The sequence below is a fragment of the Carassius auratus genome, unplaced genomic scaffold (assembly GCF_003368295.1).
Source record: "Carassius auratus strain Wakin unplaced genomic scaffold, ASM336829v1 scaf_tig00039421, whole genome shotgun sequence".
Lineage (NCBI taxonomy): Eukaryota > Metazoa > Chordata > Actinopteri > Cypriniformes > Cyprinidae > Carassius > Carassius auratus.
Window position 1 is genome coordinate 50,001 of NW_020526515.1, and position 27,500 is coordinate 77,500.

General features: G+C 37.4%; 1 protein-coding gene across 1 annotated transcript in view; it reads right to left on the reverse strand.

The window, feature by feature from the left end:
• Positions 1-27,500, reverse strand: part of LOC113083913 (receptor-type tyrosine-protein phosphatase mu) — a 122,502-nt gene that overhangs the window by 27,651 nt on the left and 67,351 nt on the right. The window contains exons 6-11 of the mRNA XM_026254736.1: positions 27,252-27,426; positions 22,007-22,300; positions 9,953-10,261; positions 8,138-8,247; positions 5,865-6,066; positions 3,797-3,899 (exon numbers count right to left, since the gene is read on the reverse strand). Of these exons, the coding sequence (XP_026110521.1) occupies positions 3,797-3,899; positions 5,865-6,066; positions 8,138-8,247; positions 9,953-10,261; positions 22,007-22,300; positions 27,252-27,426 (1,193 nt within the window). The remainder of the gene's footprint in view (positions 1-3,796; positions 3,900-5,864; positions 6,067-8,137; positions 8,248-9,952; positions 10,262-22,006; positions 22,301-27,251; positions 27,427-27,500) is intronic.

A 27,500-nucleotide genomic window follows, 5' to 3' on the forward strand; every position in this document is an offset into this window, starting at 1 on the left:
ATTCAGAAAGGAAACGTTTTGCGTTATGTTTTGCATTAATGAGGAGGTTAATTTCCTGCGGTGTGAGTGTGTGTGATTTTAAATCTCATCGTTTTTTCATGATTTCTGTAGCCTGAGCTTTAGCGTGAGTATCACACACACTTTCTTCTCTCTGTCTCTGCTTCATCTGTAATCAGCACGGAGCTCCAGTGAGGCCCTGATTTGCCCTTTGACCTCTAAACTCTGACCTAAGCGTGCCATCAGCTGTTAATTAACTTCCCCTCTCAACTGCGCTCTCTCTCATTGGCTTAAATAATTTATCACATGATATTTTATCTCCAAACTGAAGGACTGGCAGAGATCGCCTTTACCCAGAATGCCGTGGGCTACTGATATATTACCATGCAACACATCTCATTCAGATAAGCTCATACAATTCATCCTGTATTAATAATCTCCTATGAAGATGATTTTCAAACTAAATGTGTAATTGATGCATGTTCTATGTGCATATAAAGATACAATACAAATGCATATAATATATAATATACAAAAATAAAAACGTATAAATATAATATTTATATAACTCGTAATAAAAGAGCTGTTGCTTTATTAAAAGCATATTCTATTACTGTATTAAAAGCTCACTGTGTTTTAAGAGAGAGATGGACTGAGAGTGTGATTACCTGCATCTGATACAGCCTTCATTCTTCAGCTCAATCTCATATTCACAATAAAACATTAGTCTGTATATCCGCTGAGGAAAGCGATATCTTTGTCGTACTATCTTTTAATCGGTTGAGGATAATTTCTGATGACAGCGCTGATCAGTGATCTATTAACTGCGTCTTACAAGCTGTTGTTGAAAGTAAAATTAATTTCCGAGTTTATCCCCTGTTTCAGTCTCTTTCAAAATAAAAGTCTTTACAGCGAACTCACTCTTTCTGCCATTTAATGTAGGAATAATGTCACTAAAATCCCCATCACAAACACACACTGTTTCACCATATTAAATAGTACTATTATATATATAAAATATAATTTATTGATTATGATATTTAATAAACAACAACAACAACAACCATCATAAAAGTTGGAAGTCAATTCAGTCACAAATGTAGCACTCTGATGTACAACATTAAAGTTACATAAAATATAATGTGATGAGATTTTGCCCTCAGCCAAATCTGTGTGCTCCGGAACAAATAATGGATTACTGAGAGCAAAGAGACTTCCTGCTAGAATTACCCAAAATGACATATATCTCACGTTTGCCCCATTACTGCCATGACACTCGCTGTGAGAAATACAGCAAGCGGAGTGATACAAACAGTGAAACGGTTGGAGTGCTGTCACACCACTGGAAAAGGCTCTCAGCCAATCAGATTCAAGAATCAGAAAGAACTGTTGTATATGTACATATTTGTATGATCTATTCTGTGGTGTGACATGCTAGTCTATCTTACATAGATGTTACATTGTATATGTATATATTTGTATATAATGTATATTTTTAGATTGTTTTCACATTATATTATGTGTGTGTGTGTGCGTGTGTGTGTGTTTTGTGCTCCATCTCACTGAATATGGTGATTATGGTCATATTATTGCCATACTGCAGTAACAGTAAAGATTTAACACTCCAGAAAAGAGTTTTCCAGCAGCTTGTTTTTGTGAGTGTGTGAGTGTGTGTGTGTGTGTGTGTGTGTGTGTGAGTGTGTGTGTGTGAGTGTGTGTGTGTGTGTGTGTGTGTGTGTGTGTGTGTGTGTGTGTGTGTGTGTGTGTGTGTGTGTGAGTGTGTGAGTGTGTGTGTGTGTGTGTGTGTGTGTGTGTGTGTGTGTGTGTGTGTGTGTGTGTGTGTATAATGTCATGGGTATGACACAGGTATTACAAGGAGAGGGAGACTTATGAGGACATAACCCATGTCCCCATTTTTCAAAACACTTATAAATCATACAGAATGAGTTTTTTTGAGAAAGTAAAAATGCACAAAGTTTCCTGTGAGGGTTAGGGTTAGGTGTAGGGTTGGTGAAGGACCATAGAATATACAGTTTCTACAGAATAAAAACCATTACACCTATGGGATGAACACACTTTACACAAAAACAAACATATGTGTGTGTGTGTGTGTGTGTGTGTGTGTGTGTGTGTGTGTGTGTGTGTGTGTGTGTGTGTGTGTGTGTGTGTGTGTGTGAAAAAGTGAGTGTGAGTGTGAAACACAATCACAGACAGAGAGATTAGACGCAGATCACAATAATCAAATCTCGCTTCTCCTATTTTAGTATCTCTTTGGGAATGTTGACGAGGTAAAAACATGATTTGATCAGATCAGATCAGATTAAATGATGGAGCTGGCGGTGTAATCTTGCAGAGATTACTGCGGTAAACACCACTGTAATTTACTGCCGTTATTTGCGCGGCGTACAGTCGTGCATCAAGTCCTGAGATATCCAATATTAAAGCAGCACTATAATATAATATTCTTTTGCTGAAGATGTTACAGCTTTATCCGCTTCTTATTAAACTCACTGAACATGCAGCAGAAAATAATGATGTTTGTCTGAGACACAAACACTACAGGAACACACAGACTAAAATAAACAGCCTAAAAAAACATGTCCAGCTCACATTCCATCATACAAATAATTCACAATACTTTACAATAAGGTTTCATTGGTTAAGATCAATTAAGCACATTAGTTAACATGAGCTAAGAATGAACAATAATTCAGTTAATCTCAACATTTACTCCTACATTTGTAAAATCGAAAATCATCTTTTAACAATAATGCACTTTGAGCTAACATCAACATTTTTATTAACTAACAAAGAAAAGGTTAATGAGGGGGTCAAAACAGCACAGAAAATAACCTATTACTTCTGAATTATGTTTATGTAAAAATCTTGATAATGTTATAAGTGGACCTTATGAGGGAAAGGCAGTTCATGACAACTTTCTTTTAAAATATGCATAAATTCACTCAAACGGCTGCATTAATGTTTCTGTATTGCAGTAATGAAATACATAGATGATGTAAATTATAGGATATATTTTCACAATATATTGCACTGCTGGATATTACTCTTTGGACACTTTAACATTTTTGTCTTAAAACAGTTGTCAAATATGAAATGTTTAGCTACTTGCATCTCATTTCATACTTTTTCATTGATTTTATTGACCATGCCAGTCATTTTGATGTTTGACAATGACAGCCAGACCAGTCGAAAAATGTGATTTTTTAACTTTTTGTAACAAAAAGAGTGGTTTACAATGGAGTGCTGCAAATATCTACATCAAATATCATGGTTACAGCCCTGTTTAAACGAGCTAAATGTCATGAAAATGATGCAAAAAAAATCTGACTGCAGATATATAATGTCATATTTTCTTATTGATTTGGGCTGAAATATGAGCTGGACATGTTCCCAGTGGGATGACCTGAGTGACGTGCAGCGTTTACTAATGAGAGCCGCTGACTGTGTTTGTGGTGTCGGTTGCGAGCGCAGGGACAGTCAGGGGCCGCGGTGACACAGTCAGAAACACATGAAAGAGGTTCAGGGACAAGGCTCTGAAGACTCACACACACTTTGTTCTCTGCTTCAAAGAACGACGCTCACTCGGAGGAATCCACAAACAATACAGGAGGAAAAAATGATAAAAACAGCCAGCTGAAACAGACTTTGGAGCTGTGAGCTAAATGCTGTCACTCGTGCTTGTGTTTGTTTCCGTTTGCATTCACGTGCTATCAGGACGTGCACGGAGAATCACGAGATCCACTGCTATTGAGAACAGAAGAGCTGAGAGTAATCATACCTGACAGGAGCGCCTCGGCTCTGAGCCGGTTTCAGCACCACCGTCACCGTGCTGTCCGTCTGGTTCAGAGGAGTCTCCTGATCATACGCCGGCATCGACGGAGCTGGAAACACACCAGGAAGCTTTAAAACACTAACTCAACACCTCTGAAATCCCTACAGTCATCACACAACGTTTCCCCCAAGCGTCCGAGTCAATAAACAAGCTTGCATTCACATCGTTTTGTAAAGTAAGTTTGGGTTTGTGGGTAATCTCATGTCAAGAATAGCTGCATTGATGTTTCTCATTTTGTCACATTCAGTAATGAAACACACGGATGAAGTAAATGACAGGACATTTTCAAACAGCAAAAGAGGTATAATGTAGGTCACGAATGGCATCTTTATTTTATGTTTCTGGGGAGATTTTGCATCATAAAAGTTTCAATGTTTGAAAAAAAGTATCATTTTATTAGGAGATCATTTACTGGGGGTTGCCAGGGCGTTGCTATGCGTGGTTACTACTATGAGGTTACTGAGTGGTTGCTGGGCTAGAGTGTTCTGGATGATTATTTGGAGGTTGCTAGATGGTTGAACAGTTAGGTTGTTGCTAGGGTGTTTTGGGTAGTTACTATGAGGTTACTAAGGTGTTGCTGGGCTGTAGTGTTCTGGATGGTTACTAGGGGCATTTTGTGTAGTTAATAATAAGTTGCAGGGGTTTCTCAGCAATTACCATGAGGTTACTAAATATTTGCTGGGCTAGATTGTTCTGGATGGTTACTAGGGGGTTGCTAGGATGTTCTGGGTGGTTACTAGGAGGTTGCTATAGCTTTTTTGGGTACCTTTATTGGTTGCTAAGATGTTCTGGGTGGTTACTGGGTGGTTGATATGGCATTTTGTTTGGGATTCCGGACAGTTACTACGCAGTTAAGTGGCTGCTGGACTTGAGTGTTCTGGGTGGTAACTAGGGGGTTGCTAGGTGGTTACTATGGCACTTATGTTGTTCCTAGGGCATTCTGTGTGGTTACCAGGATGTTTCCAGGTGGTTTCTATGGTATTTTGTATGTTCACTAAGATGGTCCTAAGTGGTTGCTAGTCTAGAGTGTTCTGTTGGTAACTAAGGTGTTGCTAAGTGGTTGCTAGGATGCTCAGATTGTTTCTAGGGCATTAAATGTGGTTACTAGGAGGTTTTCAGGTGGTTGCTAGGGTATTTTATGTGTTCACTAAAAATTCCAAAGTATATTCTGGGCTAGAGTGTTCTGTGAGGTAACTAGGGGGTTGCTAGGGCACTTATGTGGTTCCTAAGGCATTCTGTGTGGTTACTAGGATGTTTCCAGGTGGTTTCTATGGTATTTTGTGTGTTCACAAAGATGGTCCTAAGTGGTTGCTGGTCTAGAATGTTCTGGTGGTAAATAAGGTGTTGCTAAGTGGTTACTAGGATGCTCAGGTTGTTTCATGGGCATTATATGTGGTTACTAGGAGGTAGCTAGGTGGTTGCTAGGGGATTTTGTGTGGTTAATAAGAAGTTGCAGGGGTTTCAGAGCAATTACTATGAGGTTACTAAATATTAGCTAGTCTAGATTGTTCTGGATAGTTACTAGGAAGTTGCTAGAGCTTTTTTGGTTACTAAGAGGTTGCTATGTTTCTCTGGGTGGTTACTAGGTAGTTGATATGGCATTTTGTGTGTTAATTAAGATATTCCTAGGGAATTCCAGGCAGTTATTAAGTGAAGGACTATGAAGTTACTAAGTGGCTGCTGGACTAAACTGTTCTGGTGGTAACTTAAGTGTTGCTAAGTGGTTACTAGGACGCTTAGGTTGTTTCTAGTGCATTATATGTGGTTACTAGGAGGTTGCCAGGTGGTTGCTATGGTATTTTATGTGTTCACTAAAAATTCCAAAGTATAATCTGGGCTAGAATGTTCTGTGTGGTAACTAGGGGGTTGCTAGGGCAATTAGGTTGTTTCCTAGGGCTTCTGTGAGGTTACTAGGAGGTTGCCAGGTGAATGCTAGGGCCATTTGCATGCACACTGAGTCACTTCACATTCTTCTATGCTGTTTTAAATGTAAGCATGTGCTGCAGACACACACCTGAGATCTTGGTGGTGGCCTGTGTGATGGCCGGCGGTCCGAAGCCCTTCGCAGTGCTGGCTCTGATGGTGAAGGAGTACGTGGAGCCCGGGTAGAGACCCAAAAACACACTGCTGGTTTCATTCCCCAGTTTAACCACCTTCCCGCTCTGGTTAGAGAGATCCAGCACCGGGTCGAAGGAGCTGACGGCTTTATATGAGATCTGCGGAAATGAGAACAACACAAACATCAGCGTTCACGTTAGAATCACACAAATTAATTTCAGTGTCACCCAAACAAATGATTCAAGAAGTCCTTTGAGTTCCACCAAATTAGACTCCATTATATCTGAAATGCTTCAAGGCCCTTTTCAATTATCAGCCCGCCATAAATAAATAAAGAAATCAATAATAACATCTGCGCTTCTGATGGATCAGGGCAGGAATCCGAAAGGGAAAGTGTCTTCTCCATATATTTGGAGGGGCCTGTTCATTACGCGGCATTAATGAAGCGTTGTACTAGAAACACTTTGATTTGCGACCCTTGATATCGAGATTTCCTATCACGAGCTGCTGTTTTTCATAACCTCACACTGCTATTAGATTTAAATTATTCCATGGACCCGCTCTAAAGCGAGAAACCGGGGATGTGTGAACATACGACTGACGTCATTCGCTGCAAACGACGTTCTTGCAGCAGATCAGTCAGGAACAGAGAATCTGAGGACGGGAAATCTCCCTTGAAAATTACAAGAACAGAATGTCTGGAATCAGAGAGAGGGAGAGAGAGGAAGGAAAGGAAGGACCAGGGTTCCCTTGACAAGAGGAAAAAAGCCCAAACTGTCCTTTTGATATCACGGCCCGTCAGAGAGTGTCAGCCTCAGCTCTTTGATACGGTCAAATCAAAGACAGGACGTCACAGCGAGCTCATGGACAATCGAGAAAACGTTTAGTCCCATCTGACTGCTCGATCTGTAGAGCACGCACACACACACACACACTCAGTTACACACACACACTCAGTCACACACACACACACACACACTCTCACACACACACACTCAGTCACACACACACACTCAGTCACACACACACACACACACACACACTCAGTCACACACACACACACACTCAGTGACTCACTCACACACACACACACACTTATTCACTCACTCACACACACACACACACACACACACACATATACATTTACTCACACACACTTACTCACACACACACACACTTATTCACTCACTCTCACACACACACACACATACACTTACACACACACACTCAGTCACTCACTCACACACACACACACACACTTATTCACTCACTCACACACACACACACACACACACACACACACATATACATTTACTCACACACACTTACTCACACACACACACACACACACACTTATTCACTCACTCACACACACACACACACACACACACACACATACACTTACACACACACACTTACTCACTCAAACTTACTCTCACACACACACTTATTCACTCACTCACTCACACACACACATACACTTACTCACTCACACACACTTATTCACTCACTCACACACACACTCAGTCACTCACTCACACACACACACACACACACACACATCATTCTATGTTAATGTTCCTCAGCCAGCTTAGCAACCCCTGAGTACCCACACCAATGCTCTAGCAACCTCATGACTGCCCAGGAACCTCCTAGCAACCAGACAATTCGCCCTAGCAACCACCTAGCAACCCCCTAGTTACCTTCAAAATATCCAGCAAACTCCTAGTAACTACAACATTTGCACTAGTAACCCCCAAAATGCCCAACATCCTACTATTAACCACAAATATTGCCTATGCATACATCTAGCAACCTCCTAGTAACCACACAAAACGCCCTAGTAACACCCTGGCAACCACCCACAACACCTCAGTTTTGAGGATCTTTATTGTGACAGGTTATCTCACAGTTAACCGTTCATAGAGACAGAAAATAGAAAACAAGAACTGTCAAAGTCCAGCTTTTCTCCATGTGATTGTGAGAGAAAGTGTGTGTGTAAGTGTGTGAATTGAGTGCGTGTGTGTATGTGTGTGTGGGTGTGTGTGTGTATGAGTGTATGTGTTTGTGAGTGAGTGAGTAAGTGTGTGTGTGTGTATGTGTATGTATGTGTGTGTGTTTGTGTGTGTGTGTGTGTGTGTGTGTGTGTGTGTGTGTGTGTGTGTGTGTGTGTGTGTGTGTGTGTGTGTGTGTGTGTGTGTGTGTGTGTGTGTGTGTGAGTGTGTTCACCTCATACTGAGTGATGATGCCGAAGGTCTGCGCTGGTTCTCTCCACTTCAGCAGGATCTTGTCTTCATACACAGAGGCTTGGATCGAATCCAGAGGAACTTCTCCCGGCACTGACAGGAAGTGATGTCACAAACCATCAAAACACAGCAACAGCCACAGCTCTTCACACGCATGAGACATTCTCCATAGCTTTACTCTTTTATTAGATTTAACAAACGTTAAAAGAATGTTTGGGAGCTAAAATGTCTCAAAGTGACCTGTTCATACTAAAAAGTTCAATATTTTCCATTGCTATTAATTAATAAGTGAAGGTGTTTTATAACTAAAATGAGAACAACTGTTGGTTTTGAATACTTGAATGCACAGAAACGCACACGATCCCCTCAGACGCTCAGGTTCTCCTCCTCCAAACACGTCTGTGTGCGTGCCAGAGATTATTTCTCGTTTGTTTATCGTTTCATCCTCTCGCAGGAGTCTAATTCACGTCTGTCTCACTTGACACAGACTCTGAGCGAGAACAAAAGAGCGTGTGTGTGTTTAAGATCCAGTCGAGATGCGGCTCAGGTGTCTAATTATTTATAAAGGTTGCCGATCTCTGGGAACAAACAAAAAAAAAATCACGTTTATTCCGTCAGAAGAGCTCTGCTAATGGGGGACGTAATTAGACAGTCAAGCTAAATGTCAGCGCTGTACTGTACTGGAAGAGACTGACCCTCACAGACATGAGATGGGAATAATACAGCGGATAGAATGTGCTCTCCATCTGTGACCAGACACATTACAGAGCTGAGGACAGTTTCTGCTCATCTGATCAACTTAATGCTCCTTTTGTGTCTGTTTCAGGTTATTGAGGTGCTCTATGACTCTCTGTGGATAAATAAAGTCAATAGAATAAAGTCTCGATGTTTCAGAGGGTTTTGGGGCGTCTTAAGAACTAGAGACTGAAAGCTGATAAAAATGGGTGAATGGGTAAGTCTTGCTCATGAATATAAAAATTTACAAAAATAATTACACAATTTATTTGTAAAAAAAATAAATTAAACTAATTTAGAGTAAAAGTAATGTATATATAATGTATGTATATTAGTATTATTTTTATATTCTCTTTTTACATTTTAACCTTTGTTGTGTTTGTAATTTTTAGTCGATTTTTATGTTGATATAGTTAAAAAAAGTATTGAAGTTTTATTTTTTAATAAGTTATATTATCAATTTTAGATTTACTTCAAGTTTTATTCATTTTTTTGCATGTATTTATTTTTAGTTTTCTTTTTACATGTGTCTATATATTGTATTACTTGTATTACATATATTATATTATAGATTACGCATACATGCCATACAATAATTGTGTTATATACAGTTTTAGTTATTTTAAAACAAGGTTAAACCATGTTAAAATTAGAAATATTGCGTTGGCAACTAGCTGAAAATAATTTGTTTATTTTATTTTATTTTATTTTATTTTATTTTAGTTTAGTTTAGTTTAGTTCAGTTTATTTTAGCAACTAGCTGAAATATAAAGTATATTTTATTTAATATTATTTAATATTTATTTCATTTTGGCAACTAGCTGAAAAAAAGTATATTTTATTTTAATTTATATTTATTTTATTTCAAATAGCAAAAATGTGTTATTCGTTTATTTGTTTAGTTCTTTACATTTATAATATTAACCAAATCAGTATATTACATTAAGCCTATCCCTGTATGTGTACATATATACTTATTTTTTAAATATTTAATATTTTAATGAATAAATCTATTTTATATTAGACAAAGATATTTGCCAGTTTTCAGCTCTGTGTGTCTCACCGTCTTCATCGGTCTGGACGTGGATCTCGGGACTCTCTCTGACTCCCTCGCGGTTGCGCAGCAGCATCCTCACGCTGAGGTTGGTGAAGGGCGTGAGGTTGTGGATGGTGTGCTGGGGGGCGGAGCTTCGGCTGTCATATGATGCCACCTCCCTGCTCTCCTCCTTGCCTCCTCCTCTGGAGCGGTACTGAACCGTCAGACTGTAGTTGTGGCAGCGCGTCACATTGTAACCGAACGGCTCCCAGCGAAGCGTCACCTGGCGAGCCTTGATGTCCACCACTTTCAGCTTCCGCGGGCCGTGCATGGGCTCTGAGAGGGACCACAATGAAAAACAGGGACCATTTACACAAGCAGAAAGACAAAAATACACAATAGTTTGTCAGAAATGCTTCAAGGCCAGAAACATTCTCAATACAACAGCCCACACTGATGCAAAACCTTCCCAACAACACATGTTTAGGAAAACATCTTCATTTAGGAGAGAATCTCAAACAATATCATATCTGCTTTGAGAACTAAAAACTTCAAGTACATTCACATTACATTTATAGAAGCCAAAATTAAACATTGTCAACTTTTACTCAAGCTCATCTCATTTCCAAACCCTCATTATTTGATTTATTACAATATTTGACTGTGATGCACAAAAAAACGCAACAGTACAGATGTTCATGATCATGTATGTGGAGATTCAGAAAGCAAAATCACTCAGAAAATATCATAGCATTTATTTTTATCTATTTTACATTTACATTGAGTTTGTCTTTCAGTTGAATTTATTTCTCACAATTATATTTTCTCGTAATTCTGAGTTTATATCTCCTAATTGTATTTTTTTCTTGTAATTCTGAGCTTATATCTCACAATTTTATTTTATTTTTCTTGTAATTCTGTGTTTATATCTCACAGTGTTTTTATTGTAATTCTGAGTTTATATCTTACAATTCAATTAAATTATTCTTGCAATTTTTAGTTTATATCTAACAATTGTTTTTTTCTTGTAATTCTGAGTTTATATGTTACAATTTTATTAGATTTTTCTTGTAATTCTGAGTTCATCTCACATTTTTATTTTATTTTTCTTGTAATTCTGAGTTTATATCTCACAAATATTTTTCTTGCAATTTTGAGTTTATATCTCACATTTTTTATTTAATTTTCTTGTAATTCTGAGTTTATTTTATCACAATTTTATTTTTTTCTTGTAATTCTGATTTAAGCTTGCAATTGTGGGGGAAAGTCAGAATCATGATTTGTGCATCTAAAGTCAAATGAAGATTTGTACGAAGAACAGATGTGGTTCCGGTGTTTTATTTATTTATTTATTTATTCACTGTTGTAAGAGCTGTGTAAAGACTTATTGTGTTTATGTCCAAAGAAAGTCCCTCACAGAGGTTGGGAGTGAATGGAGACCGTCCCTTTAAACAGACACACATGGACTGATTTCTGGGACTGGAATCACAGCCCTGATGCTCATGGTCCCTGATCCCATTTCTGCAGGTCTGGAAGCACAAGAGCGGCTCCCATCAGCCTCTCCAGGATCAAAGCAGCAATCAGAGCAGAAGAGCAGATGAAAGACCGCGTCTCAGACTCAATCTGATACAGCAAGACCAAGACGAGCATCACAGAACAGTCCAGAGACATCAGATCAACACCAGAACAACAAGTTGCTTTGGATGAAAGAACCTGCTTAGAGAACACACCTTGCAGAATATGCTTTTTTTTGTACTGTCCTCAGTGCTTTATTTTTTTGCAGAACACACACAAGACATATTAAATGTTTGCATGAGCTTGAGTCTTCAGACTGTGATGATGAAGAATCAAGAAGATGGAAATGTTCTGAATGAATGAATGAATGAATAATACACGCAGCTGAAAAGGCTGTAAACTCTTTTAGGTCTGCAAGGTTTGGAACACTGTGGAAAACATTTTGGTCTGCATTTTTGGGTTTGCAATAATTAATACATTTATTCAATTTGTTTAAACCACCTTTACCCGAATCACTACGCTGGTCAAGCAGCACAAAAACAGCAGAATCATCCTTCTGAAGAAACTGATCTGCTTTCACAAACTGTTCAAAGCGTCTGAGGCAAACACACAGTCTAGACAGACGAGACGCGCAGATACAAACAGCACAGTCATTAATAAAGTGTTTGTCTCAAGGCCTTGCGTCGAGCTATAAAACACATTCAGACTCAACACTTTTATATGCATCAGGAACCCTGTTCTGAACATCTCTGTGATTATAGTTAGTTGAACCAAGAAGAACGGGTCACTCGGATTATAAAATGAACCCTTTACTTGAAGCCTTTATGAATAATGCATTATTATAAATTTGTGTTATAATGCATTAAATATTTTCATAAGTTATTGTAACCAAAGTTAAAATGCATTATAATATTTGATTCTTTTTTAAATCTGGTTGTGTTTTAATGCACTGCATGTTTTGAAGATGCAATAATGAATACACAAGTATTATAACTGTGGTTGCAATTATTTATGAAATCACTGAATGCATTTTAAGGTGCATTAATTAATGCATTAAATACTGCATTATATAAAAATGTTTCAAGTTTTAGCAGATTAATCAGTGCGAGTATTTATTGCACATCATCTCCATTAATTCACCTGAATGTTGCTGCAGTTTCATTACAATATTTAACCATTAGCCTTGAGTGGCTCCTCGCCGTATTGTTCAATGACAGACACTGTGAATGTTTCAGAAGAATGAAAGGTCGTCTCAGATGTGTTTGCATGTTCCTCTGTGAAGCTCGTCCTTGACTGTTCAGACCTGACAGCCGAACGCTCGCTAAATGATTAAATGCAAAAGGAAGGAAGGCAGATAAAAACAGAAGGCAAGCACGCATTACAGAGGACAAACCACATGCAGAGACGGAGCAAACGTGATGGAAACACCTCGAATGGAGTTTAGCATCGCGGATGCATTTCATCATTTATTCACAACACCAATAAGCATACGACAAAAATGACATTTGGAAAGGTCAGACGCACGAGAAACAGCTGAGCACACAGTTTAAGAATCAGTACATTAATATAAAAAATAAAAGTTATATATTCTTCATATATATATTCATATAAAAACTCTTAATGGCATCAGAGAGTCTGAACATTACTGACTTACAGTAACTAGCAGGATTAGAAGTGTTTATGTTGCTCTTTGTGTGTGTGAGTGTGTGTGTGTGTGTGTGTGTATGAATGCACGCTCACGTACAAGTGATGGGTAAAAAGACAGAGTGAACTCTAATTCTCGGAGGTCGATATGAGACCCACACTGCCACATTTATCCTTTTCACAATTTTCTAAGTTCAGCAAATGATTAAAAAAAAATATGACATTGATTTTTGTGCTTTACAAAGGGAAAAAAGCAGGAACAGCGTGTGAATCAAGCTCAGCTTTAAAAGCTATTGATTTTTTGGACAATTGGCTGTATACACAGAACGATTTCTGAGATTATTTAAGAAAGCGTCTGAAATGTGACCCGCGAGCTCTAGTGCGCCATTATTCAAGTGCTCTTATTTCCAGACATTTCCTCCCTATTGGTTAAAAATACCACTTTGGAACGAGGAGGAGATGAGAAAACACGAGCCGAACGTGAGACGATTCAAACGACTGCAGACCAACTCCAACAGCTACACCATCAGTTCAATATTCATTAAAAGTCTCCTGAATCGCTTTCGAAACACAGACTGTAAGGAAACTGTCTGACAAAACAAACAAACAGTGAAAATCTCCAGTTGTCCCTCTCATATTAGTTTAATCGCTGCTTGATCGGTGCAGATTTCTCTCCTGATTCAGACCAGAACACTTTTTCACTGGAGGAAGTGTTATTCTGGATTATAGACTCTATGTGTTTGAGTTAAAATCATCTTAATGCTGGATGTGTTTCAGGTTTTGTCTTCTCCAGATGTTCACTGATGGACTGGAGTGCTGTGGATTATTGGGATGTTTTTATCAGACTCTCATTCTGACGGCACCCATTCACTGCAGAGCATCCACTGATGAGACACTGATGCAGTGCTACATTTCTCAGTTCTTTTTGGGTAAACTATTCCCTTTTCCTTTCCTATTTTTCAGAATGTTTTTCATAGTGAAGGCTGAAATGAAGTGAACGAGAGCTGATGGAGGTCTGAAGGATCCTTCACTAGCGTTTTCTGCCGTTTAAAGAGTGTCATGCAGAAAATAGAGCTTTGAAATCCCTCTATTTGCGTAACTATCAGAGGCCCTCAGTGACCGGGACGAGTCCAAGCGCGACGGGGAAATCCTCACACACACACACACACACACACCTCCAAACGTGATGGTGAATGGTCTAGAGATGCATCATCAGCACGTTTAACAGTGTCAGTCATGGAGAAACACCTCAGCAATGACTAAATCAGGACCATTTCTGCTTCAGTACAGAAAAATTGTGCCACACACAACCATAAAAACACACAGACTACACACATCTGTAAAATTACCCTGATCTAACAGGCTAACTGTTTTTATATTTCCTCATTTATTTCATGAATCAAACAATTTAGTGAAAAACACAGGAAGAAAATCAACCTGCACCTGTTATTAAAACGTTCTGATGCTTTAGCTGGAAATACAACAAAAACATCTCACACAGCCTTCTCAATGCTTCTCAAACACAGTAGCAGTGAGTGTGTGATGTACAGCTCAAACCTGCTTCTCAACTGCGTCTCGTGTGTTGATCTGTAAACGTGAGCCGTGAGAGAGCAAACACGAACACATGATGAGCTGACGGGAGTCAAACACACTGTACGGACGGCTAAATGATGCTCGGCCTCTCTCACCAGCTGCTAATTGAATAATTTCAGCATGACATTTAGATGGAACTATTAGCGGCTCTTTATCATTACAGCTTGACATTTAAATAATGTTTTCTAAATTATCAGCACATTATTGGCTTCTGTTCATACTAATGGCCCATTCACATCACCTTTATCATGCAAATAGATGACATGATTGCACGACACCAGACCAGACATGATAAGACAATGAGAGAAGTGTGTGGGTGTGTATATCTGTCACTGTACTATTTTATTGTTGTAAGACCAAAAATTAATCCACAATTTTCAAGCATTGGTCAAGCAACGTAACACAACATAAAGCATCATAAAGCATCACAGAGCTTCATAACACAACATACAGTAAAGCATCGTTACGCATCATAATGCAAAGAATTGTAATATACACTTGAATGCAACAAAGCATTATAATGCAGCACAAAGTAACATGTAACACATTATAATGCATTGTAATGCAACAAAGCATCATGAAGCATTGTAAGGCAACCTAAATCTTTGTAACACTTCATAATGCAATAATGCATTGTAATGCACTGTAACGCAACATCAACCATTGTAAAGCAATGTAACGCACTGTAACGCAACATCAACCATCGTAAAGCAATGTAACGCACTGTAACGCAACATCAACCATCGTAAAGCAATGTAACGCACTGTAACGCAACATCAACCATCGTAAAGCAATGTAACGCACTGTAACGCAACATCAACCATCGTAAAGCAATGTAACGCACTGTAACGCAACATCAACCATCGTAAAGCAATGTAACGCACTGTAACGCAACATCAACCATCGTAAAGCAATGTAACGGACTGTAACGCAACATCAACCATCGTAAAGCAATGTAACGCACTGTAACGCAACATCAACCATCGTAAAGCAATGTAACGCACTGTAACGCAACATCAACCATCGTAAAGCAATGTAACGCACTGTAACGCAACATCAACCATCGTAAAGCAATGTAACGGACTGTAACGCAACATCAAGCATCTTAAAGCAATGTAACGCACTGTAGCGCAACATCAACCATCGTAAAGCAATGTAACGCACTGTAACGCAACCTCAAGCATCGTAAAGCATTGTAACGGACTGTAGCGCAACATCAACCATCGTAAAGCAATGTAACGGACTGTAACGCAACATCAACCATCGTAAAGCAATGTAACGGACTGTAACGCAACATCAACCATCGTAAAACAATGTAAAGCACTGTAGCGCAACCTCAAGCACCGTAAAGCAATGTAACGCACTGTAGTGCAACCTCAACCATCGTAAAGCAATGTAACGCACTGTAGCGCAACATCAACCATCGTAAAGCAATGTAACGCACTGTAGCGCAACCTCAAGCATCGTAAAGCAATGTAACGCACTGTAGCACTACATCAATCATCGTAAAGCAATGTAACGCACTGTAGCGCAACATCAATCATCGTAAAGCAATGTAACGCAACATCAACCATCGTAAAGCAATGTAACGCACTGTAACGTAACACCATAAAGTAATTAAAAGCATTGTAAAGCAAAATAAAGTATTATAAAGTATTGTAATGCAATAAAAGCATCATAACACAACATAAAACAACAAAGTATCATGAAGCATCATAATGCAATTTTTAATTTAAGTTCTCTGATAAATCCTGACAAACATCTTGTAAAATGCGCGGTTTATTCTGTGATATCAATGCTGTCGCACGTTTATTAATGGGTTCATTAATTTCCCCACCATGGCTTCACTATTTGGAATTTGTCAGCTCTGGTCACTTTCAGCTTTCATCGTATAGAAAAGAGTAAATGACAAGTTTTGCTTTCTCCCAGCTAAAGTCAGAGGTCAGTGATTGGTGTGATTTTACACTCCGATATCACTTTATCATTTGCATCTTCACTCGCTCTGATCGTGCTGGTTACAGTGAGAGCGTAGTTGAGTTTTCACACCGTCACTGATAATTAGATCTGCTCTGAAGGTGATTTCACCTGGCGTCTCTCTCGATCTCAGTCACTGGCGGTCTGATGGCTGTATTGACGGATGCAGCGATCGCTCCTCACACTAGTTAATATAACGCAGCTCTTCTAGCAGGTGGTTTAATGAGATCAGCGGTGCGACCTGTCGAGCTCAATCTGATTTGTTAGACTGATGTGTCGATCTGCTCGTGAAGAGCAGGAGGTTGTAGGGTCGCACTTTGATATGAAGGGAAGCGGGTCATTCCCCGTGAACCCAATCACCAGCGCGATGGTGTTACCGTGGCAACTGAGCATGGGATCAATGCTCAGTGTTCTGCTGGAGTCTGTGTTTGGGATGGAGATGAGAGAGTGTGTTAGGTATTTAGCGTCCGTCCCATCAGCCCTTCATCAGGCAATGCCAAATCTAATGCTCACCTCTTACTTATACAACCACTGTCTGCTAAAAGCGTTATTTTTTAATCTGAAAGAATTTCTAACTTTTATTCAACAAGGACTCGTTAAACTGATCATGGCACATTGTTATGCATCTCAACGCATCATAAAGTGTAATAATGAATCATAATGCATAACACGTCATGATGCAACGTAATCCGCCGTAAAGCGTTAAAACGCATCATGACACATTATAACAGATAATGCATCATCAATTAACCATTAAAATCCATAAAGCAACATAATAGTTTTTATTTCTATAAATAAGCAAAACAACGGTATAACACATTATAATGCATGATGATTTTATACAGTCTATGATAATAATGCATAAAGCATCATAATGCATAACACGTCATAGTGCTTAATGCATCATAACACATCTTGACGCATCATAAAGTATTATGACTTGTTATAACGCATCTTGATGTGCATAACGTATGCATCATAATCCATAATTAGCGAAACATGTCTAATGCATTAAAAGGCATCAAAAGGAATCAACATGCATAATGTATCATAAAGTATCCTGACATGTTATAATGAATATTTGCGCACCATAAAGCATCATAATGCAAAATCTGTCACAAAGCATCATGACGCATAATGCATCATAAATCATCAAAATGCATCATGACACATCATAATGCATAATGCGTCATGACCCATAATGCACCATAACACATGATAATGCATAACGCATCATAGCACATCATAAATGCATCATAGCAGTCATCTATAGAGTTGTGCGCTATATTACAGCTCTTCTGAACTCTGATGTTCTTAGTGAGAAACAGATCTGCATTCAGGCTGACTCTCTGAAAGTCAAATGAATGGAGAAGATTTGAGGAAGTAAGAGTGAAAGTGAATGCTGACAGAATGATCCCCGTCTGCTGTGTAACAGGGGTTTTCTCAGTTGGGCTGAAGGTTTGGGTCTAATGAAACACGCTTTCTCTGCGTGATTCATCTGACAGCATGTACATTATGACTGACAGATACGGAGAGAGATGAGTTCACAAACAGCCTGCAAAGTGCTGAAGCTGATTCCTTTCTTATTTATTTAATTTCTCCCACCGCTTTTAAAATCAAACTTAAAAAAATAAAAGCAGACAAACAGTCAGGAGTGAATTTATCTTCATTAGCGCTGAAGCTCATCTGCTTCCACTCAGCTGCCATTACTGATGATGAACGACTTCAGAACCAGAGACGAATGACAGATTAAAAAAGGGAAAAGACAGGGAAGAAAGAAAGTTTCAAAATAGAGACAGAAAAAAAGAACTAATAGAAAATAGATAAGAAAGAAAATTAAATAAATTAGAAAAAGTTTCTATACATTTATATATTTTATTATACATTATACATGCATATGTATTTATATTGTATATATTAATAATAAATTAAAATATAATACATTATAAAATATTATGAAAATTATAGTATTAAAATATTAAAAAGTATAATTAAGTAAAACTATAAAATGCACAAAAAGTTTAAAATACACACAAAAATAAAAATATATAAAACTGTAAATATTTCAAATACAGTATAAAACATAATGAAAGTTTTAGTATGGAAAAAAGTGTTTTAGATAGTGTTTTGTATTATATTTATTCACTAGTTGAAGTAAAACATTTCAGAAAAAAAAGAAAGAAAAAGGTTAAAAAGTAAAAAGAGAAAAAAATAAATTAAAAGAGAAAATACAATAAAATAAAATAAAATACAAAAGAAAGTAGAGTAAGGAAGAAAAAAAGAATAAACAGTAAAAGAAAGTAAGTTTTCATTGATCATAAAATCCTTTGTTTATGTGCGTGAGAGATCAAGCCTCACATCCCATGATGCATCACACCGAGTTTATCCTCAATGGTTCTCATGTGAGGCGTCAGGTCTGAGTGAACATCATATGAATATTATGATTAATGTTAAGTAATTTCTCCAACAGAGGCTCATATCAGATCGAGCCCTTGAAGGTCTGTGAGGCAGAAGACAGTATGAGATGTTTCTGTGAAGACGATCGTGTGGTTCATCAGTGAAACATCTGCTCACATCTGGAGCTTCACACGAGACAGAAACAGAGCGACGCTGAACAAACACGCTCTCACAGGAACGTCCTTCAGAGCCTCACAATGAGACGCTTCTCTCTCCCGAACAATCAGTGAACCCCAGCGACCCGAGCGACCTCGTGAACACACGCACAAACATCACGTCTGAAAGATTCACAGAAAACACTGGGAAGGCTGAAGGACTGTATACAGAAGTTTCATTTTAAAATAGAAAAAAATACAGCATTAAACATTATGAAAGTCATGGTGTAAATATAATAATAATAACAACAACAATAAACAATTTATATGTTATGGAATAAAATTATATATGGAGAAAAATGTATATATAAATTCTATAAATAACATTTGTTTATATTTACACTTATCTATTTTGATATTTTACTATATATTCGCATATGCATGCATATATATATATATATATATATATATATATATATATATATATATATATATATATATATATATATATATATATATATATATATATATATATATATATACATAAACAGTTAAAACAGAATAAAGTGCAAGTATAAAGGATATGAAATATAGTATCAAATATTATAAAATGAGCACAAAAAAAACACATAAAAAAGCAAAAAGAGATATATACTGATATATATATATATATATATATATATATATATATATATATATAAACCTTAAAATATTATATAAAAATATAAATACATTATGAAAATTATGCAATTAAAAATAAAAAAGAAAATTTATAAGTAAAGCTATAAAAATTAAATGCTTAAAATATACTAAAAATATAAAAACTTAAAATATGAAATATAATATAATAATAAACTTATGAAAGTTACAGAATAACTAAGTATAATAGAAATACATTTTATATATAGTCTATATATAATAAGAGTATTATAAAATGTATAGTATGACAAAGTACTAAAATACTATTTTAATACTAATAAAAAAATAAGTATAAAAGACTTAAATTATACTACTAAAATATGAATACAGTATATAACATTATGAATATTAAAGTATTAAAAATGAAAATATGAATAAAAAACACACTCACAAAAAATTTAAATATATAATAATATATAATATATATAATAATATATATAAAAATATAAAAATAAATTAATACAGAAAGTCATAGTATGGAAAATGCAAAAGGTATATTTCTAAAAGCTTCTAATATACTATAAAACATGATAATATAATATATGATCATGTTTTATAGTATATTATCTTTTATGCATCCACACACTCTGTAGAAGCAGTTTGTGTGTGTAATTTCGGCGCAGCTCTCAAGGTCATCACCGATTGTATTGTGTCTTATTCACAGGCAGATTTATTCACTAGTTTTTAGTAAAAACGGCTTTTATTTCAGCTCTTCGGGAGGAAAAAGCACATAATCAGAGGAAGCTTTGCATTCAGACGGATGTCTTTGTGCGGCTGACGAAACAATAACGTGCAGAAATGATAAGCCTGCATACCTCCCACAAAATAATTCACTTTCAAGGGTACAACTCTTTTTTCTCTGTACGTCTGTTTCTTTGTCGCTGGACTTCCATTAAGCTCAGGATAGAGGGAACAAAGACAGGAGAAAAAACCCTGGTTTCTGCATCTGCTTCAGCGCTGAAACACATTTGTTGAAGATGTAAAGTACGACTGACTGAACAGAGCGGTCGCTCAGGCATTGGGCTAATGAACGGACTAATGAACACCTGTTAGTGTTAGTGCAGGTGAACAGAGGATGTGATCTAAGATTCAACCCAAGACTGAAATACCAGGATGTGCTTGTCATGATTACACTCTTAAAAATAACGCTTCATTATTGGCTTCTGTTTTACCATTTATTCATATTTTATTATAGGTTTTTTTTCAGTTAAAAGTTTTATTAATTTTGTTGTGTGATTTTTATTTGTTTTCTTAATATATCTAAGTTGTTATTAACCGTTGTAGTTTTTTTATATATAATTTTAGACGGAATGTATGCTTTTTAATTTTAGTTTACATTTAATTTCAGTAATGTAACATTGTTTGTTTGATGTTAATATTGTTGATAATCACATTTTTGTTTTTAGTGATATTTTGTTTCAATGCTTATTTTATTTCAAGTAACAAATATGTTACCCCAGACCATAAAAACTGTAATAAGGGTAACATTTTTCAAAATTTAGATTTATAAACATCATCTGAAGCTGAATAAATGATCTCTCCAGTGATGTGTGGTTTGTTCGGAGGACAATATTTGTCTGAGATACAACTATTGGAAAATCTAAAATCTGAGGGAGCAAAAAAAATCTAAATATTGAGAAAATCATCTTTAAAGTTGTTCAAACTAATTCTTAGCCATGCATATTACTAATCAAACATTAAGTTTTGATATATTTATGGTAGGAGATTTACTAAATATCTTCATGGAACATGATCTTTACTTAATATCCTAATGATTTTTGTCATCAAAGAGAAATGTATCATTTGTATCATCTGTAAATGTATCGTTTTGACCGATACAATGTATCGTTGTCTATTGCTACAGATACACCCCAGAGACTCAAGACTGCGTCTGTGCTCCAGGGACACTAAAATAAAGTTTTTTTGACTTCCAATATATGAACAAAAACTGAAATATGGACGGGGAACTGAAATCCCGTTTATTGATTCCCGAATAACTCTTGTATGTTCCACAGAGGTTTGGAGTGACATGAAGGAGAGGAAATGACATCATCTCCTCACCTCAGCATCTCTCAGAAACATCATCCGAGTTGATCTGGGTTACCTGCACATTTGGTGCGGGCTCTCAGCGGCGGCCCCGGGGCCCCGGTTCCTCCCTCCAGGGGCCGTGTCAGCAGCACGCTGATCTCGTACTCCGTGTCGGGGTCCAGATGGCCGATCTTGTGTGAGGTTTTATCGACGGGCTGCAGGTCGTACATGGTGCCGGAGACGGTGCGGTACTCCACCTCGCGGTTGATGATGGGTCCGTCTCCGTTGATGGAGTTCGCATTGAGCTGGATCCAGAGATACGTGGCCCCGACCGCCATGAGCTGAGGAGGAGCGATGGGAACCGGCGGCTCTGGGAGAACACACAGAACGTTTAACATGAGTAACAGTGCAATTACAGACACACACCAGTCGTTTAACTCCAAACACAGAGTCTGTAATCCATAATAACACTTCCTCCAGTGAACAAGTGCTTCATCTGCTGTTGTTGTTTAGATCTGTTTAACCGCTGCTTGATCTGTGCAGATTTCTCTCCTGATTCAGACCAGAACACTTTTTCACTGGAGGAAGTGTTATTCTGGATTATAGACTCTATGTGTTTGAGTTAAAATCATCTTAATGCTGGATGTGTTTCAGGTTTTGTCTTCTCCAGATGTTCACTGATGGACTGGAGTGCTGTGGATTATTGGGATGTTTTTATCAGACTCTCATTCTGACGGCACCCATTCACTGCAGAGCATCCATTGATGAGACACTGATGCAGTGCTACATTTCTACAAACCTGATGAAGAAACAAACTCATCCTGATCTGGGATGGACTGAAGGTGAGCACATTTTAATTTTTGGCTTGACTATCGCTTTAAGATATTAATACTGTTTTCTGGAAAGCAGATCAAAATGAAGTGAGTTTATGCTTAAAGCAAGAACAAATATCCGCCAGTGAGGCCAGAAAAATGTTAACTTCATTAAAAAAACCTGAGTAAGAAAAAAGATTAGCGGGATCCTATCATCACACGTGTGTTAGAGACAGTAACAGAGATCAAGTGTGTGTTTCTCCAGTCGAGTGTGTGTTTGTGTCTGTGTCTGCAGATGGACGTCCCTCCGTCACCCCAGAAATACCCATAATCCTCCACGGCCCAGCTGCTAATTAAACAGCACCTCAAACGAACCACGTAATCCTGACGCCACAGACACAGCGGGACAGATATCAGAGCGTCCTGATGAACATCGCTCTTCACCGTCTGTCACGGCTTTGGTCACTGGTCTCCGTCTGCAGTTTTAGAAAGATATTGACCTCTGACCTCAAGAATGAAGAGATGCACCTCTGTAACACACTCACGTTTGATTCACTCCCCAGAAAGTGCTGAAGCCTCCTCAAAATCATTGTGTTGTCGTCATAAAACAGACCTGATTTCCTGTATTTAAAATACAATGTCTTATGATTCTGGAGAGAAATATGACCTGTACATGTCTCACACACTAACCCTAAAGTATAAAAAATATCCTAAAACATATTATAACAGTATGAGAAGTACAAAGTATAAAATATTTTAAATATATTGTAAACTGTTAAACAATTATAGTTCAGTATATATATAGTAAACACTGTACTTAAATATAAAAAGTTTCAAATAAAATGAAGTATGAAAAGTATAAAAGCTTCAAATGTACTTTAAAACAAGTATTAACTGTATAAAAGGCATGAAAGCTTCAAATATACTATAAAGCTATACTTAAGTATGTTATAAGTTACAAAATATTTTAATATCGTAAAGTAAAAAAAGTAAAACGGTAATTAATAAAACATTAGAAAAAACATGAAAATCTCATAAAAAGTAAACAATGTATATATATATATATATATATATATATATATATATATATATATATATATATATATATATATAATAAAACATTTAAAAAACACACACATACATATATATATATTATCATACTTAAGTATATAAATTATAAAATATAATATGAAACATTAAAAAGTTATAAAATAAAATGCATTCAAGTTTAAAATATGAAATATAAAAAAAAAACTATAGCGTACTTATTTTATATTGGACTTCTATAAAAGTTTTAAATATACTACAAAAAAATACATTTTTAATATAAATACTATAGCTTTAATTTTTTAAAGTGAAAGTGACATTCAGCTAAGTATGGTGACCCATATTCAGAATTCGTGCTTTTTTAACCCATCCAAAGTGTGTATACACACACACACACACACACACACACACGCATGCAAGCACACACACACACACACACACCGGAGCAGTGGTCATCATTTATGCTGCGGCGCCCAGGGAACAGTTGGATGTTCAATGCCTTGCTCAAGGGCTCCTCAGTCGAGGTATTACCAGCCCGAGACTCGAACCCACAACCCTCGGGTTAGGAGTCAAACTCTCTACCACTAGACCACGGTTCCCTACACTGGACCTCAAGCATCATGGATTGTGTGCCTCTCTTCTCTTCCTCCAGACTCTGAGACCCCACGACTCAAATACTGTACTTAAGTTACAAAAGTAAAATATCTTATAAAAAATTTAGTTTGATAAAAGTATAAAAAAAAAAAAAAAACTTACAAAAAAAATCACAAATATATCATCAAATATTATAAAAGTTACAGCCTGAAAAGAGTGCTGAAATGTAAAGATATGTGTGGGAAGAGTTTGAGGTGATATCATTGATCTGTGTGTGTCTGTGTGTGTGTGTGTGTGTGTCTGTGTGTGTGTGTGTGTGTGTGTGTGTTCCTCTCAGAGATGGCCATCCGTCAGCACTGACCCGCAGGCCACAGATCTCCACTAACAGGTCGTTTGATGCAGCGGCGCGAGGCTGGCCTTTATAGAGACATCCGTTACGAGCAGAGTGACACAAGCTCCTAGCATCTTTTACACACACATTTACAACTGAGAGCTCACACACACACACACACACACACACACACACACACACAGGTCCAGAGATCTCAACAGTGTCTCAAAGCCTACATCAGTCTGAGATGGACTCAACATCGCAACTTTGCAAAAATAAAAAAAAAAGTATAGTAGAAAATATTTATTTTTACATTTTTATACTTCTACAGTAAAACATAAAAAAATAGCACACACACGTTTTACAATATATGTATAAATATATACTATATAACATAAAACAATGAATGATTCCTAACACCGTGACCAGATGTGAGCGGAGCAGCACGACAAAATACTATACAACCACTGATCTATATACGCACACAAACACACACACACACACACACACACACACACACACACACACACACACACACTTGCTTTCATGCTCTCACACACAGACACTCACATTCACACTCACACACTCATTCGATTGCACACACTCACACACAGACACTCACACAGGCTTACACACACGCACACTCACACACACACACGCATTCAAAAACACACATTCACACACACACACACACACACACACACACACACACACACACACACACACACACACACACACACTTGCTTTCATGCTCTCACACACAGACACTCACACTCACATTCGATTGCACACACTCACACACAGACACTCACACAGGCTTACACACACGCACCCTCACACACACACACACATTCAAAAACACACATTCACACACACACACACACACACACACACACACACACACACACACACACACACACACACACACGCTTTCATGCTCTCACACACAGACACTCACATTCACACTCACACACACACACAAACACACACTGAAAATGTCCAATCTGTCCAAAACTAATAAATAGAAATTTTAAAATCTGTAGTATAGAAAATTATATTTAAAAATATATATATTGAAATGATTTATAACATATTATAAGTTAAAAACATACTTTAAAATAATTATAAAAGCATAATAAGTATGAAAACTGTATAAAAGTTACAAATAAACTATAAAACAAAAAATATTGCATAGCATTTTTAAACATGAATAAGAAATTAAATCTATTATGAAACATTATAAAGTTATAGAATAAAAAGCTTAAAATAGAATATAACATTATAAGGGTTGTAGTTCAGGAAGTATACAGAGTTTAAAATGTACTATTAAAAAACGTGAATAAAGAAATAAATAAATTTCGTATAACATTTTACAAATATGATAATAAAATATGCTACAAAAAATTATGAAAGTTTAGTGTTAAAATTTAAAAAGTAAAAAAAAAAGTAACTGGAAAGCATTTTAATATATAATAATTATACAAAAATATAACGTTATAGTCAAAAAACTAAATCTAAAAATGCATATGAAAAATTCTAAATATACTAGAAAACAGAAAAAAAAGAACATTACATTGTTTTTTAGCTCTTCAATCTAACTCGGGAATGAATGCTGTGCAGTTTAATGTTTAAATTTTGTCCTGGAGAACGACAAGAACAAGAGGAACATCATTTATTTACAGTGCATTACATGTCACACAGAAGGCGTGTCGTCCAGCCTCAGGGCGGAGCCTCTGACCGTGATTGACAGCTCTCTGTCCAGACAGGCAGGATTAAAGTGATCAATCACATAATGCTGTGAGGTAAAAACTACAGGAACATAAATTCAATTGAGTGAGAGAGACACAGAAAGAGCTGAAGAAATATCGAAGGCCATTACGGCGTCAGAGAGCAGAGAGGATTCAGATGCGGCCGGCGCAATAAATTCATATCAAATGTCTGTTGAAGGGCTGCGTGGGACAGCGAATACGTGAAAACACGGCCGCGGTCAAGGACAGCTCTTACCGCCAAACACACGCTAGATACATTAGCATAAAACACACACCAATCTCCTCAACAGACGCTTCGGCTTCAGCTCCATCCATCTGCACACCGTCCTTCACACAAACACACACACACACACGCACACACACTCTCACTCACTCTATCTCAAACACACACACAAGTGTGTGTGTGTAACTGTGTGCACTTAAGTGTGTGTGTGTGTGTGTGTGCGCGTGCGCTTAAGTGTGTGTGTGTGTGTGTGTGTGTGTTTGTGTGCGTGAGTACACACTTGTGAGCGTGTGTGTGCGTGAGTGTGTGCATGTGTGTGTGCATGAGTGTCAGCGTGTGTGTGCGCATGTGTGTGTGTGTGTGTGCGCGTGCGCTTAAGTGTGTGTGTGTGTGTGTGTGTGTGTGTTTGTGTGCGTGAGTACACACTTGTGAGCGTGTGTGTGCGTGAGTGTGTGCATGTGTGTGTGCATGAGTGTGCATGAGAGTGTGTGTGCGCGTGAGTGTGTGTGAGTGCATGAGTGTGTGCATGTGTGTGTGTGACTCACGTTTGATGGTCAGCTCTCCGTAGTTGGACACTCCCACCCCTGTGTTCGAGTGGACGATGCATCTGTAACGGCCGGAGTCCTGTTTGGTTGTGTTCACTACATCAAACATGCCGATAAACCGCTGGTTATTCCATGGTTTGGTTGCTTTCATAGGAGCTTCCCGACCACCGATTCCCTGCAGACCAGAGAGAGAGAGAGAGAGAGAGAGAGAGAGAGAGGAGTTACTTAGAAAGGAAAAATATGGGAGGC